Source organism: Nomascus leucogenys, chromosome 8 (assembly GCF_006542625.1).
Source record: "Nomascus leucogenys isolate Asia chromosome 8, Asia_NLE_v1, whole genome shotgun sequence".
In the NCBI taxonomy this organism is placed as follows: Eukaryota; Metazoa; Chordata; class Mammalia; order Primates; family Hylobatidae; genus Nomascus; species Nomascus leucogenys.
The window spans coordinates 105,863,026-105,879,340 of NC_044388.1; the positions used below are offsets into that span (position 1 = coordinate 105,863,026).

Genomic DNA, 16,315 nt, shown 5'->3' on the forward strand with positions numbered 1-16,315 from the left:
AGCCCAACGCTTAGCAAACAGTAGGTGCTCAATACTGGATCGCGCCCTTCCCGTTTCTCTCCCGAGAGCCGCCGCGGCCCAAAACAGAGGCGTCCCCTTACCACCAGGGGGCAGTGTTTCCTCTCTCAGCTCCGAACGGGACCCGGGGCCTCACAGCACTTTCTGGCGGGGCCTGGGGTCCCTGCGCTGCCGGAGAACCCCCGGCACGGCAGGTCCCATCCGTCAGAGGGGCTCCGGCCTCGGGGTGCTGGGAGGGGGCGTTCAGGGAAAGTGAGGCCGTGAAGCACAGGGGCTCCGCCCAGGAACCTTGGGAGCCTGGCAGCCCCGCCTTTCAGACCTGGCCCTGCACTTCCGGGCGCTGGCCTCCCGGAGTCTCTGTGTCCTCGTTGACTGAGCTGATAATGGCAGCCCGCGGGCGGGGCAGCCCCGCAGGGAGGGGTAACCTGGTCGGGGCAGGATTTGGGTGCTCCTGGCTCCCCTCGCCAGATGCCACCTTACCCGCCCCAACGGGAGGCAGGAGGCTGCTGCTTGCTGTGTGATTAACACCCAGCCAGGGCGCGTTGGTGTCTGCGCCAGAGATCCTGTCCCGCCAAACTGGCTCTAGACAGTCACCGGCAAGAACGCCCAGTGCACTGGAGCATCAGGCCAGCTTGGGCAGCAGGGAACACCGGGAACGCGCAACCGAAGACGAGGTGCTGGCCCGAGCTGGTCAGACACTTCCATTTAATGACTAAAAATCACACATGTCAGGTCACGGGTCTAGGAAAAACCACACACACACACACACACACACATACACATACACACACATACACACACACACATACAGGCACACACACAGGCCCACCGGGCCCAGAGACCCACACGTGCAGCAGGCTGCCAGGAAACCAGGACTCAGGGTCCACCACAATCTGGAAGGAACATCAAGTCCCCAGGTACAGCCACAGCGGCTCTTGGCCCATGGTCTGGTGGCTAAGGAGGCGTCAGCTGCTGGTCACAGGTGGCGGGCCGCTTCCCAGAGGATCTGCAAAGCCATGGAAGCACAGGGGAGCTGGGCCAGGGTGTAGGTCACGGAGCGGATGGGTGCCCGCAGCTTCCCCAGGTAGGCCACGGTGTGTACCACACGGCCCAGCAGGAAGACCAGGAAGTGCATCCAGGCGACAAAAGGGTTAGGACCCAGAAAGGAATAGACGAAGCCCAGGAAAAGGAAGGGGTAGATGGTCTCCATGTCGTTCCGGTGGGCCCTGGGGAGACAAGAGGGGTGCGGTCAGCCAGGTGTTAGCTTTGGGGCCATAGGCCCTTTTGAGAGTGTCATGGAAGCTGGGGTGCTTTGACCCACTGGGGGTCATTTCAGGCATATCACACAGTCAAATCCATTCATGGCCAGGTCAAGGAGATGGATACCCCAGAGTCCAGAAGAAGGCAGCTCCAAGCTTGTGCTTGCAAGCAGCTGAGGCAGTGAGGCCACGTCATGGGCTGGGAGTCACAGAGCTACTGGTCCAGGATTCTCTTAGCATACCTCTAGGGCTTGCCAGGACCCTACTCCTGCCATACTTTCCCCCGCCTTCCTCTCTAGCCCTTGGACACCAGGCAGGAAAAGTGGGACTCAGAGGTGCTGAGTGCTTTACAGAGCCAACGAGTAGAGGAGCTGGGATTGGAACCGAGTTCTGACTCGAGTTTATGCTCTTTACCTCCAGGGCAGGGCTTCTCTGAGTCAGGCCCGAGGTCATCCTCCTTCTGAATGCAGCTTCCTGGGCCCCTCCTGAGTAGAAGGGGCTAGAGCCCAAGAGCAGGCCTTTGAAATGAATGCCGGGCTCTGTCTCCTTCTTCTCCTAAATCTAAGTGCCACCCATCCTTTCAGAGACAATCATAACAAGATCCGCTTCCACTCACTGGAGCCAACCGATGGCCAGCCCCCGGTGGAGCGCTTCATTTTACACATCCTTTCCTGCCTCTTTTTTGGTTGAAAGTAATCAAGCATGTGCATATGTGTGGCGGGGGCGGAGGGGCTCTGTATAACGCCACCGTAAATAAATGACCAAGAAAGAAAACTCAGAAAACTCACCCACTTCTGCTGGTTCACATTTTCCAGACTCCTACTAATGGCCGGCTTCCTTTATGAAGGGTGGGGAGGTTAAGTCCCATAAATTAGAGATTGAATGAGCACCTAAACCCATAGATTGCCACATTGGAAGCTCAAATAAACAGGAATGCAGTGCCCAGGGCATGACCTCCCCCAAGGACAGGCCACACGTGTGAGGTGCAGGAACAGAAGCATGTTCTCCAGGCCTTCCTGCTGACATGCATTCCACCAATAACACCGTATCTTCGGGCCAGGCCCAGACTAGCAGCACTGAGTGGGGACCCGCTGCAGGGTCCTCCTCTTCCCTCCCACTGGCAAGACGATTCTTGGGCCAGGGCGATGGTGTGTGGGCCTGACCAAAGGAAGAGGGGACCTGGAGTGCTTGGCCACCCCACACTGTAGGATGCTCTGCAGCGTGCCTGGGGTGGGGATGGGCAGGGAAGCCTGAATAATGAGAATCTGGCCCTGCAGGGGAAAAGCATTCCAGAAAGGAAGACCAGTGTGTGCAAAGGTCCTGAATAAGCACAGCGTGTTCAATGTGCAGAAAAGTGAGCCCATGGCTACAGTGCGGTGCACAAGAGGGAGTGAGGCAGAACGAGAGCGGGAGAGGAATTCAATCTGAGTGTACAAAACTCCTGTAAATCCAGCAGGGCCTAGCTCTTTCTCAGGCCAAACTCAGGACACAGCCCCTGGTATCCCGAGACTGATATGAACCCCTCTTCTCCTTTTCCCCCAGATCCTGACCGTGCAACCCAGACACAAGGAAAGCAAGTCTGTGGCAGGGCAGTTCTCACCCAGCGGTGGGGAACACTGTGGCCTGCCTGTGTCAGAGGCTGGCTCTGGATAGATCCTGGGGTACTGCCCTCAGGGAAGACATAAGAGGGAGATTACAGACTCATGCCTGTAATCCCAGCACTTTGGGAGGCCAAGGGGGGTGGATCACCTGAGGTCAGGAGTTTGAGACCAGCCTGACCAACATGGTGAAACCCTGTCTCTACTAAAAATACAAAATTAGCCAGCCGTGGTGGTGCATGCCTGTAATCCCAGCTACTCAAGGGTCTGAGGCAGGAGAATCACTTGAACCAGGCAGGCGGACGTTGCAGTGAGCTGAGATCGTGCCATTGTACTCCAGCCTGGGCAAAAAGAGGGAAACTCCCTCTCAAAAACATAAACAAATAAAATAAAAGAGAGGGAGAAACCAAAGACTGGGGCCACCTCCCTGTCAAGTAAGTCCCTTACCAGGACTGATGAGGAAAGGCAATAGGTGTTCCTCCAAAATCACTCCATCTTTGGCCGGGTGCAGTGGCTCATGCCTGTAATCCCAGCATTTTGGGAGGCTGAGGCTGGTGGATCACTTGAGGACAGGAGTTTGAGACCTACCTGGCCAACATGGCAAAATCCCATCTCTACTAAAAGTACAAAAAAAAAATTAGCTGGACATGGTGGTGTGTGCTTGTAATCCCAGCTACTCAGGAGGCTGAGGCAGGGAATCACTTAAACCTGGGAGGTGGAGGTTGCAGTGAGCCAAGATCGTGTCACTGCACTCCAGCCTGGGCGACAGAGTGAGTGAGACTCTGTCTCAAAAAAAAAAAAAAAAACCCAAAACATAAAACAAAACAAAAATCACTCCGTCCCCTGGCAATCGAGCTGTGGGTATCCACATCCCCCTACAGGCTGATTAGAGGGACACCCTTGGAAAACCCATTTTTGATTATGTCCCAAAATGAGGTCTGCCTGTCACAAGTGATTCACAAGGGAGTGCCACCTGGATGAGGAGTTTTGTAATGTTTATTTGAAAGTTTCAGGAAAAGCACAACCAGCATATGCAACCCGTTCACTCAGCTATTCCTTAAAGTATGTGTTGATATTTTAAGAGTAAGTCCTTTGGGAGGCTGAGGCGGGCAGATCACGAGGTCAGGAGATGGAGACCATCCTGGCTAATATGGTGAAACCCCATCTCTACTAAAAATACAAAAATCGGTCAGGCGTGGTGGCAGGTGCCTGTTGTCCCACCTACTTGGGAGGCCGAGGCAGGGGAATCTCTTGAACCTGGGAGACAGAGGTTGCAGTGAGCCGAGATCGCGCCACTGCACTCCAGCCTGGGCGACAGAGTGAGACTCCGTCTCAAAAAAAAAAAAAAGAGTAAGTCAATGTTTGGAAAGCTGTTAAGAGAATCATGGTACAGAGAGTTCACAAACATAGCCAAACCTTGAAGAGTGGGTGAAGGAAAGAAGGTGGGGAACACAGGGTGGGAAGGAGGAACGAGACGGGAAGTTCATGGCAGACGTGGATCCTGCTCTGCCTGGCACATCTGCAGGCTGGGGAGGAGCAGGCCTTGCAGAAAAAGCGGGGACTGAGCCCCACCTTCTATTTCCAGCCATTGGGCAGCAATTCAGCGGTCACTAGCGTGGGAGGAGAGGTGGTCAGGAGCTCTGACTGTCAGCCCCTGGGGCTGGCCCAGCCCTCCCTCCCTCGTCTGGTCTGTCTCAAACCTCAGAGGGGCCCCTCCGAGGCCGCAGTGGCCAGGGACAGGGAGCAATGGAGACACCAAGGAATGATGGGAGAAAGCTCACCTCCCTCCTCCCACCTCCAGGCTCCAAACCGAGAGACATGGAGGCAGGCACGTACCACAGACATGCTCGGGTGAAATGCATCATTCAAATCATAACCATTTTTTAAGGTAAAAGCCACCCAAAGCAAATTCCTACTAGACTGGACTTGTATCGCCTCCTGCAGCATCAGGCCTGCCCTCACCCTCCACAGACTTTTCCACACCAGCTGCATTTTCCTGCATAGGTGACAGCGGTGAGGACAGTGATCCCCAGATGGCCAGGACAGGGACAGCTGCTGGCTGCTCCACAGGGTCTCCTCCTCCCTCCCCCAGCCCTGCTGGCATCCACGGTGGCAATTTCCTTGACTTTGTATCAGGGTTGATACAATGCAGTGCCTGCTTCGTTTCAAAGGCAGGTATACAAGACAGTGAAATCACCTTCCCGTAGAGGGACAGCCTCGGGAGCAGAGCCGAGAGTGCCAGGCCCCTCCTCAGAGTGCCAAGTGAGTGAATTCCTGGAAAGTGCTTACAACACTCCTGGACACTGAGCAGGGAGATCTTTTTTTCTTTTTTGAGACAGAGTCTCGCTCTGTGCCCCAGGCTGGAGTGCAGTGGCGTGATCTCCGCTCACTGCAACCTCCACCTCCTGGGTTCCAGCGATTTTCGTGCTTCAGCCTCCTGAGTAGCTGAGACTACAGGCGAGCCCCACCACGCCTGGCTAATTTTTATATTTTTAGTAGAGACGGGGTTTTACCATGTTGGCCAGGCTGGTCTCAAACTCCTAAGCTCAGGTGATCTACCCGCCTCAGCCTCCCAAAGTGCAGGGATTACAGATGTGAGCCACTGTGCTCGGCTGAGTAGGGAGATTTTAAGCAAGCCGCCATCTCCTCCATCACCATCACCAGCCCTGTCCTGGACACTGTCGCTAAAGCTCACTTCACCCTCTTGGCTTTGCCAGACTTTCTGAGTGCCCTCAGATGCTCAGGCCAAATGAATCAAACGCACGTTATGGGGCTGGGTGTGGTGGCACACACCTGTGATCTCAGGCTGAAGTGGGAGGATCACTTGAGCCCCTGGAGTTTGGAATCAGCCTGAGCAACATAGCAAGATCCCGTCTCTACAATAATAAAAATTTAAAAATTAGCCAGGCATGGTGGCACTTGTCTGTGGTCCCAGCTACTCAGGAGGCTGAGATGAGAAGATCGTTTGAGCCCAGGAGGTCAAGGCATCAGTGAGCCGGGATTCCACTGTACTCCAGGCTGGGCGACAGAGCAAGACCCTGTCACAAAAAAAATCATAAAATAAAAAACCGGGCGAGGTGGCTCACGCCTGTAATCCCAACACTTTGGGGAGGCCAAGGCAGGCGGATCACTTGAGGTCAGGAGCTCGAGCCCAACCTAGCCAACGTGGTGAAATCCTGCGTCTACTACAAATATACAAATTAGCCGGGCGTGGTGGCAGGCACCTGTAATCCCAGCTACTCAGGAGGCTGAGGCAGAAGAATCACTTGAACCCCGGAGGCGGAGGTTGCAGTGAGCCGAAACCACGCCATTGCACTCCAGCCTTGGCAACAAGAGTGAAAGTCCATCTCAAAAAAAAAAAAAAATTTTTTTTTGAGCACTTCATGGTGCAGCCGGAAGGGAGTGTTAGGCTGGAAACCTCCAGTTCTGCTGTGGTGCTCATTAGCTCCATGGCCTCAGGCAAATATCTCTCACTCTCTGGGACTGTGTTCGCTATGTACAAAATGTACATGCTGGATGGCATCTAAGGGACTTCTCGGGCTGACATTCTGGGACCCAATTTCCTGACAAACCAGTTTATTCAGTTTAACTCTATACGCTCCAAACAGAAATGCTCCAAGCTTAGGTTGCACGTTTGCCTCCCTTCTTTGGGACCACACAGGTAACCCCTCCGTGCAGTTCCACACACCCAACCTCAGATTCCGGCCCAGACGCACATTGCCAGGGACTCTGGACAGGTATCCTGGAAAGGTGGCTGGTCCCTGGCTTCTCCCAGAACTAGGCTCACATTTGGACTCCAGCATGTGCTAACCTGCAAGGCAGATTTATGCTCCAAGAACCAAGACTGAAGTGCTTTCCTATTTGACAGAAGGGTGACTCGAATCATACCATAAACCCTGGTCTAATATTTAACCAACTTTTGCTCCCAGGTGGTCTCCCCCTTCGGGTTCCAGCCAGTTCTCCGGTAGCAGAGGGCAGGATATAGAATTCTCTTAGTTCTGCACACTCAAGTTTCCATGAGGTTCTGTGACATCAGGTGGCGGAGGAGGGGCCCAGGGGACCCAGGCACTCCCCAGGTCTGACATGGGCCCAGTATACAGTTTGCCTCCAGTAAGTCCTCACCAAATGGCTATAAAGTATTATTAGATAAGAGGCACTCAGAAACTGCTGAAATGAATTTCAACCATTTAAACCCCAGTACTATAGATGATGGGTTATTTTGGGCTGGGCGCAATGGCTCACGCCTGTAATCCCAGCACTTTGGAAGGACAAGGCAGGTGGATCACCTGAGGTCAGGAGTTTGAGACCAGCCTGGCCAACATGGTGAAACTCTGTCTCTACTAAAAAAAAAAATACAAAAGTTAGCTGGCATGGTCACAGGTGCCTGTAATCCCAGCTACTCGGGAGGCTGAGGCAGGGGAATTCCTCGAACCTGGGAGGTGGAGGTTGCAGTGAGCCAAGATCGTGCCATTGCGTTTTAGCCTGGCGGACAAGAGCGAAACTCTGTCTCAAAAAAAAAAAAAAAAGAAAAGAAAAGAAAAAAGAAAGAAAAAAGGAAAAAAAAAAGATTGGTTGGGTGGAAATGTCTGGGCATCACCCGGGTCTATTGTCTCTCCATAGGGCATGGTTTCAGCCAGTAAAAATAAACCAAGTATCTGTAAGGCCACTTGGCCACTCGTGTGCCACGTGAAAGCTTTGCTACATAAAAGCTCTGCAGCCTGGGAGGAGCCAAAACGCATGCTCTTGGTGGCTGCTGTGAGCTGGCCCTGGGTGACCCACCGTCCTGGCCTCCTGCTGCCTGCACAGCTCATCCCATCCTTCTCCACTGTCCAGGAGGGCCGAGACAGCCAGGGACAAGAGTCACCAATGGAAGTTGTGTATGGAGAAGGCTTTTGTTCATGAAAGTACAGCCAGTGCTTAGCACAGTGTCTTGGATATAGTAAGTGCTCATTAATGGAGAGGCAGGCCTCATATGAAGGATTTGAAAGGGTAAAATAGCAAGGAATTTCACTTCCTACATGACACAGGTCTGTAATTTTTTTAAAACCACAAGTGGACATATTATTGTCAATGGCCAAGAAAAACATAAGAAAAAAAAAACCCACAGACTTTCTTTCAAGTGAAAGAAATTTGTATTATTTAAATGACAGTGTCCCACCCATTTCTGCCTGTGATGCAGGGGAATGTGTTGAGACCCATGTAATAGTTTGTCTCCGGCCTCAGCCTGTCCACCTCCCCGTCCTCCCCATTTCCCCTTCAAGCTCTTCCGATGACCCCAACCCCTGGAGTGCCACCGCCTCACTCTCTAGCTAACTGGTAAAAGATGGCAGAGCAGAAACTGCCAAAAAAATTTTAATATTGACTGTGATTATGTGAAATTAGCATTTAGTCTCTGATGGGATTTTACGAAGCCAGTTTTTTAAGAATCTTTTTTTTTTTTTTGAGATGGAGTCTCGCTCTATCCCCCAAGCTGGAGTGCAGTGGCGCAATCTCGGCTTACTGCAACCTCCGCCTCCTGGGTTCATGGCGTTCTCCCGCCTCAGCCTCCCGAGTAGCTGGGACTACGGGCCCGTGCCACCATGCCCGGCTAATTTTTGTATTTTTAGTGGAGACAGGGTTTCGCCATGTTGGCCAGGCTGGCCTAGAACTCCTGACCTCAAGTGATCTGCCGGCCCTCAAAAATGTTGGGATTATAGGCGTGAGCCACCACATCTGGTCAAGAATAATTTTTTTAGTAACATTTGCCAACAGGAAAGTTTGCAAAATAATGTTCATAAAAGAAAATCAGAACTCCAAATTGGGTGTACCTAATGCATGCCTAATTTTATGAAAAATATTTAGATATAGAAGACAAAGAGGAGAGAGATGCAAGCGTGAACCGTGATTAGAACTGTGAGCGGTTTTCCTTTCTGTCTCTGTGTTTTTTTAGTATTGCCCAAATCGTCTGTAATGAGTTCTAATTTTTATAATGAGGAAATTCATTTTAATTGACCAGGGGGATGTTAAGCATATGAAAAGATGTTCAACTTCACTAAGAATAAAGAAGTGCAAAGCAAAACGAAAATGTGATATAAATTTTCACCTATCACCTTGGTAGGGATCCACCCAAATATGCCAATACAATGAGTTGTCAGTTGAGTTGTCAGAGGGATGGAAAAATGGCTCCCCCACCAGTAGTGGGAAATGATTTTGTTGCATCCTGCAATTTTGCTCACACATATCCATAAAGGCAAATGAAAAAAGTGTTGAGGCTGGGTGCTGCGGCTCACGCCTGTAATGCCAGCGGTTTGGGAGGCCGAGGTGGACAGATTATCTGAGGTCAGGAGTTCCAGACCAGCCTGGCCAACATGGGGAAACCCCATCTCTACTAAAAATACAAAAATTAGCCAGGCGTGGTGGTGCACGCCTGTAGCGCCAGCTACTCAGGAGGCTGAGGCAGGAGAATCGCTTGAACCTGGGTGGCGGAGGTTGCAGTGAGCCGAGGTGGCGCCACTGCACTCCAGCCTGGGTAACAGAGTGAGACTGTCTCAAAAAAAAAAAAAAAAAAGAAGTGTCGAGGCCTTCTGTTCATAACACAGAAGGAGCCCAAATGCCCATCGCCCTTCGCAGGGGAATCGATTAGGGAAGTTATGGGCTGTATATTCAACAGAGTGGCAACACAAATACTGGAGCACCAATACAGTGAATGCAACTCCTCTGTGAGCCGATATGGAACAATCTCTGTTGCCATATTTAAAAAAAAAAAAAAAAGCATAGTACAGACCAGTGGATAAAGGGTGATTCTATGGGGCAGAACGGGAAAAGCGTGGCACACGTGTTTGTAAATGCAGAAAATCTCTGTGGGAAGATGCATGGCCATTATCAGGAGTGTTTGCCCCTGGCCAGTAGAATTGCATAGTGCCTGGAGGTCAGAGGTAGGAGGGAGACTGAATTTTCACTGAAGACACCTTTCCCACTTTGTGAGTCATGACCACGTCTTACTTTTCCAAAGTTCATTCTAAATTAAATCATTGAATAAAGTAAAACAGTCAGAGAAGATCAGGAACACAGAAAACCTCAGCCCCTGGGAGTCCTCCAAGTCCCCTGTGCGTGGAAGAAGATCTGAAAGGGCAGGCCATGGCCAGGTGTGGCCAGGCCAGGGGCCCGAAGTACTTGCCTGAGGCAGCGCTCCACGTCGGGGTCGCTACGGCAATACTGGGGGCCTCCATGTCTCAGGGCATCCTCGGGGTTGGCAAAGGCCTGAAATATACCAGTTGAGAGTCACTCCTCGTGAGACAAACGGCCCAGTCGCCTGGGGCTATGTTTTGTCCATGACCAGAGTTCACAGTGGCAGGACAGAGGTGCAGTTACACACACGCCCATCCAACCATCATCCACGATTCCTACCCTGAGCCAGGGGCTGGTAGCTCACCGTGAAAAGGCCCCCCTGTCTCTGCTTTTATGAAGCTCACAGTCTGATAGGGGAGTTGCCTATGAACCAGGGAAGGCCAGGGTTCAGGTTCTCCTGTTAAGGAGAAGACACGGCTGGCCTTGAGAATGTTTACGTGGGACCTGACCCAGTCTGAGGGTCTGAGAAGGCTTCTCTGAGGCAGTGACATGAAAGCTGAGGCTTAGGGCTGGATGAGGTGGCTCACACCAGTAATCCCAGCACTTTGGAAGGCCAAGGCAGTGAGATCACTTGAGCCCAGGAGTTCAAAACCAGCCTGGGCAACATAGCAAGACCCATCTCTAAAACAAGCCAGGTGTGGTGGCTCACGCCTGTAATCCCAGCACTTTGGGAAGCCAAGATAGGAGGATTGCTTGAGCTTCCAGGAGTTTGAGACCAACCTGGGCAACATAGCAAGACCCCATCTCTAAAACAAACAAGCTGGGTACAGTAGCTCATGTCTGTAATCTCAGCACTTTGGGAGGCCGAGGCAGGTGGATCACTTGAGCTCAGGAGTTCAAGACCAGCCTGGGCAGCATGATGAAACCCCATCTCTATAAAAAATACAAAAATTAGCTGTGTGTGGTGGTACACACCTGTGGTCCCAGCTACTTGGCAGGGGGGCTGAGGCAGGAGGATTGCTTGAGCCCAGGAGGTCGAGGCTACGGCGAGCTGTGATCTCGCCACTGCACTCTCGCCACTGCACTCTCACCACGTGCACACCACTGCACAGCCTAGGCAACAGAGCCAGACTCTGTCTCCAAAAAAAATAAGACAATCTGAGGCTTGAAAGATGCATCGACATTAACCAGATGAAGGGACGGCTGGAGCAACAACATTCAAGGCAGAAGGGACAGCACGTGCAAAGGCCCTGAGGCCGGAAGAAGCCGGGCATGTGTGAAGAACAGAAAACCAGCACACTGGAGCACAGAGGGCAAGGGACAGGGGCCCAAGATAAAGGTACAGGGGTCATCAGGGGTCCTGGAGCACCTGAAGAATTTGGACTTTGCACTAAAAGCCATGAGAAGGTCTTGAGAGCCCTGGGCTGAAAACCCAGCTCCGTGCTGATTAACCACAGGATCCTGAACTCTGAAAACTGAGGAGAAATCACAGCTCATGTGCCATGTGATGAGTGAGAGGGAGACCTGGAGAAGCCGCTAGGACAATGCCCAACACAAGGAGGTGCTCAGTGAATTGTCACTTTCTCTCATTGGAAAGCAGAGACATAAAGTCACACTGTGATCATCGGAGGCCCATGACTCCTGCTCCACTGTTCCCTGCTGGCATCCAGACAGTCAAACCCCACCAGGCCCACAGCAGAACCTGAATCTCAGCAGCAGGTTTTCTAAATTGTTCAGCTGATGGCAAATCCTGTGCTTCTGACTCATGACTGTCCCCCAAGGGATGGTTTGTCCTCCCTGGTGGGCCTGCCCTGCCCTACCCCAGAGGAGAATGCAGCTCAGATCTTCGAGATTGGAACCTTCACACCCAAAATTCCTCTCTGCTGGCCCTTAAATCAGTGAATCACCAACACCGAAGGCTCTGTCCGTGGATCCGTGATACCTTTCAAGGGGCCTCAGCATATAGTGGGCACTGCCTTTAGGAGTCCACTGCCCGTGGAGTTGCTCCCCCCGGGAGATACAACTCAAATACAAGTCAGCCAGGTCAGAGCCAGCTGCAGTGCAGACCAGGAAGCCCCCAGTGTCAGCGGCCGAGGTGCCACCTTAGCTGGGGTGGAGGCCAGCCTTTGGTTGCCGTCCCTTGAAAGTGACCTGAGGTTGCTGTGCTCATGTTAATTTCAGTTACTTATAAGTCTTAAGGACAAACATTGGTGGGGCGTTGCATTCTCCTGGCACCGCTGTCACGACCCCTGTTTACAGATGAGGACACTGAGCTCCCAGACTTGTCCAGGTCCCCAGGCTGGTGGGTGGAGGAGCCAGGGCCTGTGACTGTCACCTCCAGCAAGTCCTTCCTGGATGACACTTAGCACCCAGAGATAAGAGGGGGCCACGTTGTCATGAGGAACACCTCAGGAGCAGCCCAACGAGTGGCGGTTTCCTTCTGTGGTGTCCCTGCCAATCAGGCAGAAAGGCTCTGGGACAGGTTCACCTCCTCCCCTCCCTGAATTCATGTTAAAAGGAAATCACAGCTGGACACAGTGGCTCACACCTGTAATCCCAGAACTCCAGGAGGCCAAGATGGGAGGATCACTTGAGCCCAGGAGTTTGAGACCAGCCTGGGCAACATGGCAAAAGCCATCTCTACCAAAAACAAAAAATTAGGAGCAGTGACACACACCTATAATCCCAGCTACTTGGGAGGCTGAAGTGGGAGGATCACCTGCGCCCGAGAAGTCGAGGCTACAGTGAGCTATGATCGTACAATTGCACTCTAGCCTGGGCCACAGCGCAAGACCCTGTCTCTAAAATAAATAAATAAATAAATAAATAAATAAAAAGGAATCGCTGGCCTGCTGTTAAGAACCGAAGCCTCAGCCAGGTGTGGTGGCTCACACCTGTAATTCCAACACTTTGGGAGGCCGAGGCGGGTGGATCACCTGAGGTCAGGAGTTCAAGACCAGCCTGGCCAACATGGTGAAACCCCATCTCTACTAAAAATACAAAAATTAGCCAGGCGTGGTGGTGCACGTCTGTAATGCCAGCTACCGGGGAGGCTGAGGCAGTAGAATTACTTGAACCCGGGAGGTGGAGGTTGCAGTGAGCAGAGATCATGCCACTGCACTCCAGCCTGGACAGCAGAAAAAAACAACAAAACAGAAACCCCCGCCTCCAAGACAGGATGTGGGCTCTGAAGCTGGACACTAGAGTTCAAACTGTGGGGTTATGTGACCTTCACAAGTGATGTCTCCTCTCTGCGCTCAGGTTCCTCACCTAGAAAACGGGATGACTATGGCGCCTCCCCTGCCCGTCAGGGCTGTGGCGGGGATCTCACGCTCAGCTCCGGGCCTCACGCTCACATTCGGCCCTCTGGGAAGGAGTCAATGAGTGAATGCAGCTGTTCTGCTTGATGCCCGGATCCCATATCCCAGGACTAGCCAAGGCAGGGAGAAGTCAGAAGCCATCAGTGCTGTAGCCTCCGGGGATCCTACGAAGTGCTATAGCCTCCAGGGATCCTATCACTTGGGCAGCTGCCCTGCCTTTAATCCTGCCTGTACCTGCAGCAGGGCCTGAGCCTGGCTTGTGGCCAAGATCCTCACTCCCCAGGATCCACCCGCATGCAGTGCCAGAGCCAGCCTTGCCTCGCCTCGCCTTTGAACTGGACACAGGGGAAGACAGAGACAGTTTCAGGAAATGACTGCTTTATTAAAATACCTGGGGAGGAAGTAACAGGTGCCTGGGGTCTTTCTGCATTCTGCCGCCAGGACAGCCGACAAGCTCGGACTATGACTTTGCAGACTCGCCGTCTGGTGTGACAGATGCTACTGGAACTCACCCCGGCCCAGCTCTGGGACTCATTAATGTTGTTTTGGTTCAGGGGCTGGGATTAGTGGGGAAATTCCTCACTGAGCACCCCGACGGTACCCGGCTGGGAACCGGCCTCCGGAGGCTGCAGTGGGCTTGTTAGTGACACTTGCCAGGAGCTGGGAATTTCCACTTCAACGTTTCTCGGACTCCTGTTTTGCCGGTTCCCACTCCACCCAGATATCAGACCTCCCGTGCCGGGAAGCCACCAGGTTAGACAGAGGCTTTGTGCTATCACGCTCCCACACTCCACCCTCCAGAACCTGCTTCTCTCACAGACACTCGCTGGCTCTCTCCGTGCCAAGAACTCAGCCCGGTCGCACGGCAAGCGAGTAAGTGCTCTTAAGCCAGAGAGGAGAAGGTGCAGACCTTGCTGACACGTGGGACTGGCAGGGAGCCACCCGGCCGGGCTGGAAGAGGTGCCCACCTCCCAGCCCTGCACACACCTTGGCCACGTTTCCCTATCCCGAGTCTTTCCTGACAGGACGTGGAGAGAAGCAAGTATGACCCAGGCAGGAGACCCCCAGGGAGGCACGTACCTTCTTCCGCAGCCTCACTTGGCCCGTGATGATGGCCACCACGTACATCTTGATGACCAGCAGCGTGCTGCAGAGCAGGAAGGCCGGGAGGGCCGGGCTGCTCATCGCTAGGCTGTGGGCAGGCATCTCTGGCCAGCGAAGCTCAACTGTGGGTGTGATCAGCTCGACAGAGGAGCAGCCTGCAGGGAAAGCACAAAGGGGGCGGAGAGAGCCTTTCTGCAGCCAGCACCGCCCACGTCCCGCCCCACGGCAGCAGCAGCAGGGTCCCCTTCTCCTGTGAGGAGAAAGACAAGCAGCCCCTGGAGCTCTAAGAAGCAGAGAGTCTCGAGGTGTCTCGGACCCAGTCCCTGGCTCTGGATCCCTCCTTCCTGGCAAATCCTCAAACACTTTCAAATCTCTTTCAAAGCTGTTTCCTTACCTGTAGTGTGGGGGAGCATGTGGTGCTGCCTGCCTTCTAGGGAATGATGAGGCGGGGCACCTGGCAGGGCCTCTGCACGTGGTGAGTATCGCTGCCTCCTGCCCACCTCCACAGGGTCAGGGTAGGTGGTGGGCGTGAGAACCATGCCATGCGCCTCCACACTCAGCCTGGACAATGGAGCTGCAGCCACAAGGACATGACTTTGCCATCTGTGGCAGGCTGAAGGACACCCTCCACCCCTAAAGACAGCCATGTCCCAATCCCTAGAACCCGTGACTGTGACTGTGGCAAAAGGGACTTTTCACGTGGGATTTAGTAAGGATTTGAGATGGGAGAAATTATCCTAGTTTATCTGGGTGAGCCCAGTGTAATCAGAGGGGCCCTTCCAAGAGGGAGGCAGTAGAATTAGAAAAAAGATATGAAAACAGATGCAGAATTAAGAGAGGAGATGAAAGGACAGAACAGGAGTCAGACAGGAGAGACGCTACCCTGCTGGCCTTGAAGATGAAGGAGAGATCATGGCTCAAGGAATACCAGGGGCCTCTAGAAACTGGAAAAGGGGACGAAACAAACTCTCTGCATTCAGACAGAACGCAGCCCTCCCAATACTTTGATTTTAGCCCTGTGAGACCCACTTCAGGCTTCATCCACCAGAACTGCCAGAGAATGAAGCTGTATTGTTTTAAGCCACTAAGTCTGTGGTAATTTGCTATAACAGGGATGGGGAACCAGCACGTGGCTCCACTGACTTCCTGAGCATCACTTGACTATCCTGGGACTCTTTCCCCAGTCAAATGCTTTGATTCTTCTTCACAAGATCTCCCCGAAAGGCCTATCAACTGACTCTTCAGTAGAAAGCATCACCGGGCTGGGCGCGGGGACTCACACCTGTAATTCCAGCACCTTGGGAGGCCGAGGGGAGGGGGGGGGCAGATTACCTGAAGTCAGAAGTTCGAGACCAGCCTGGGCAACATAGGAAGACTCCGTCTCTACAAAAAAAAATTTAAATTAGCTGGGCATGGTGGTGCTCACCTGTAGTCCCAGCTACTCAGGAGGCTGAAGTGGGAGGATCACCTGAACCCAGGAGGCTGAGGCTGCAGTGAGCCATGTTCTCACCACTGCACTCTAGCCTGGGTGACAGAGCAAGACCCTGTCTCAAAAAAGAAAGAAAGCATCAACGTTTGTTTCCTAAGAGTCTTTGAATCCCTCACCTCAAAATCCTCACCTTGGCCAGGTGGCTCACACATGTAATCCCAGCACTTTGGGAGGCTGAGGGGGGCGGATTATCTGAGGTCAGAAGTTCGAGACCAGCCTGGCCAACATGGTGAAACCCCCCCTCTCCACTAAAAATTCAAAAATTAGCCAGATGTGATGGCAGACACCTGTAATCCCAGCTACTTGGGAGGCTGAGGCAGGAGAATCACTTCAACCTGGGAGGTGGAGGTGCAGTGAGCCAAGATCGCACCACTGTACTCCAGCCTGGGCGACAGACCGAGACTCTGTCTCAAAAAAAATCCTCACCTTGCTGCATCCTGCCCCCTTCCCCGGGTTCTGGCAGGACCTCCACAAGGGCAG

At 52.9% G+C, this 16,315-nt stretch overlaps 1 protein-coding gene across 1 annotated transcript; it reads right to left on the minus strand.

Annotated features, from left to right (window-relative positions):
* Positions 1 to 688: 688 nt before the first annotated feature.
* On the minus strand, positions 689 to 14,779 carry PTGES (prostaglandin E synthase). The gene is made up of 4 exons (XM_003264236.4): positions 14,741 to 14,779; positions 14,323 to 14,501; positions 10,032 to 10,114; positions 689 to 1,244 (listed from the first exon to the last, which is right to left on the minus strand). Exons 1-4 carry the CDS (start codon positions 14,757 to 14,759, stop codon positions 995 to 997), a joined length of 531 nt encoding a protein of 176 aa, XP_003264284.2. The 5' UTR covers positions 14,760 to 14,779; the 3' UTR covers positions 689 to 994.
* Positions 14,780 to 16,315: the final 1,536 nt, after the last annotated feature.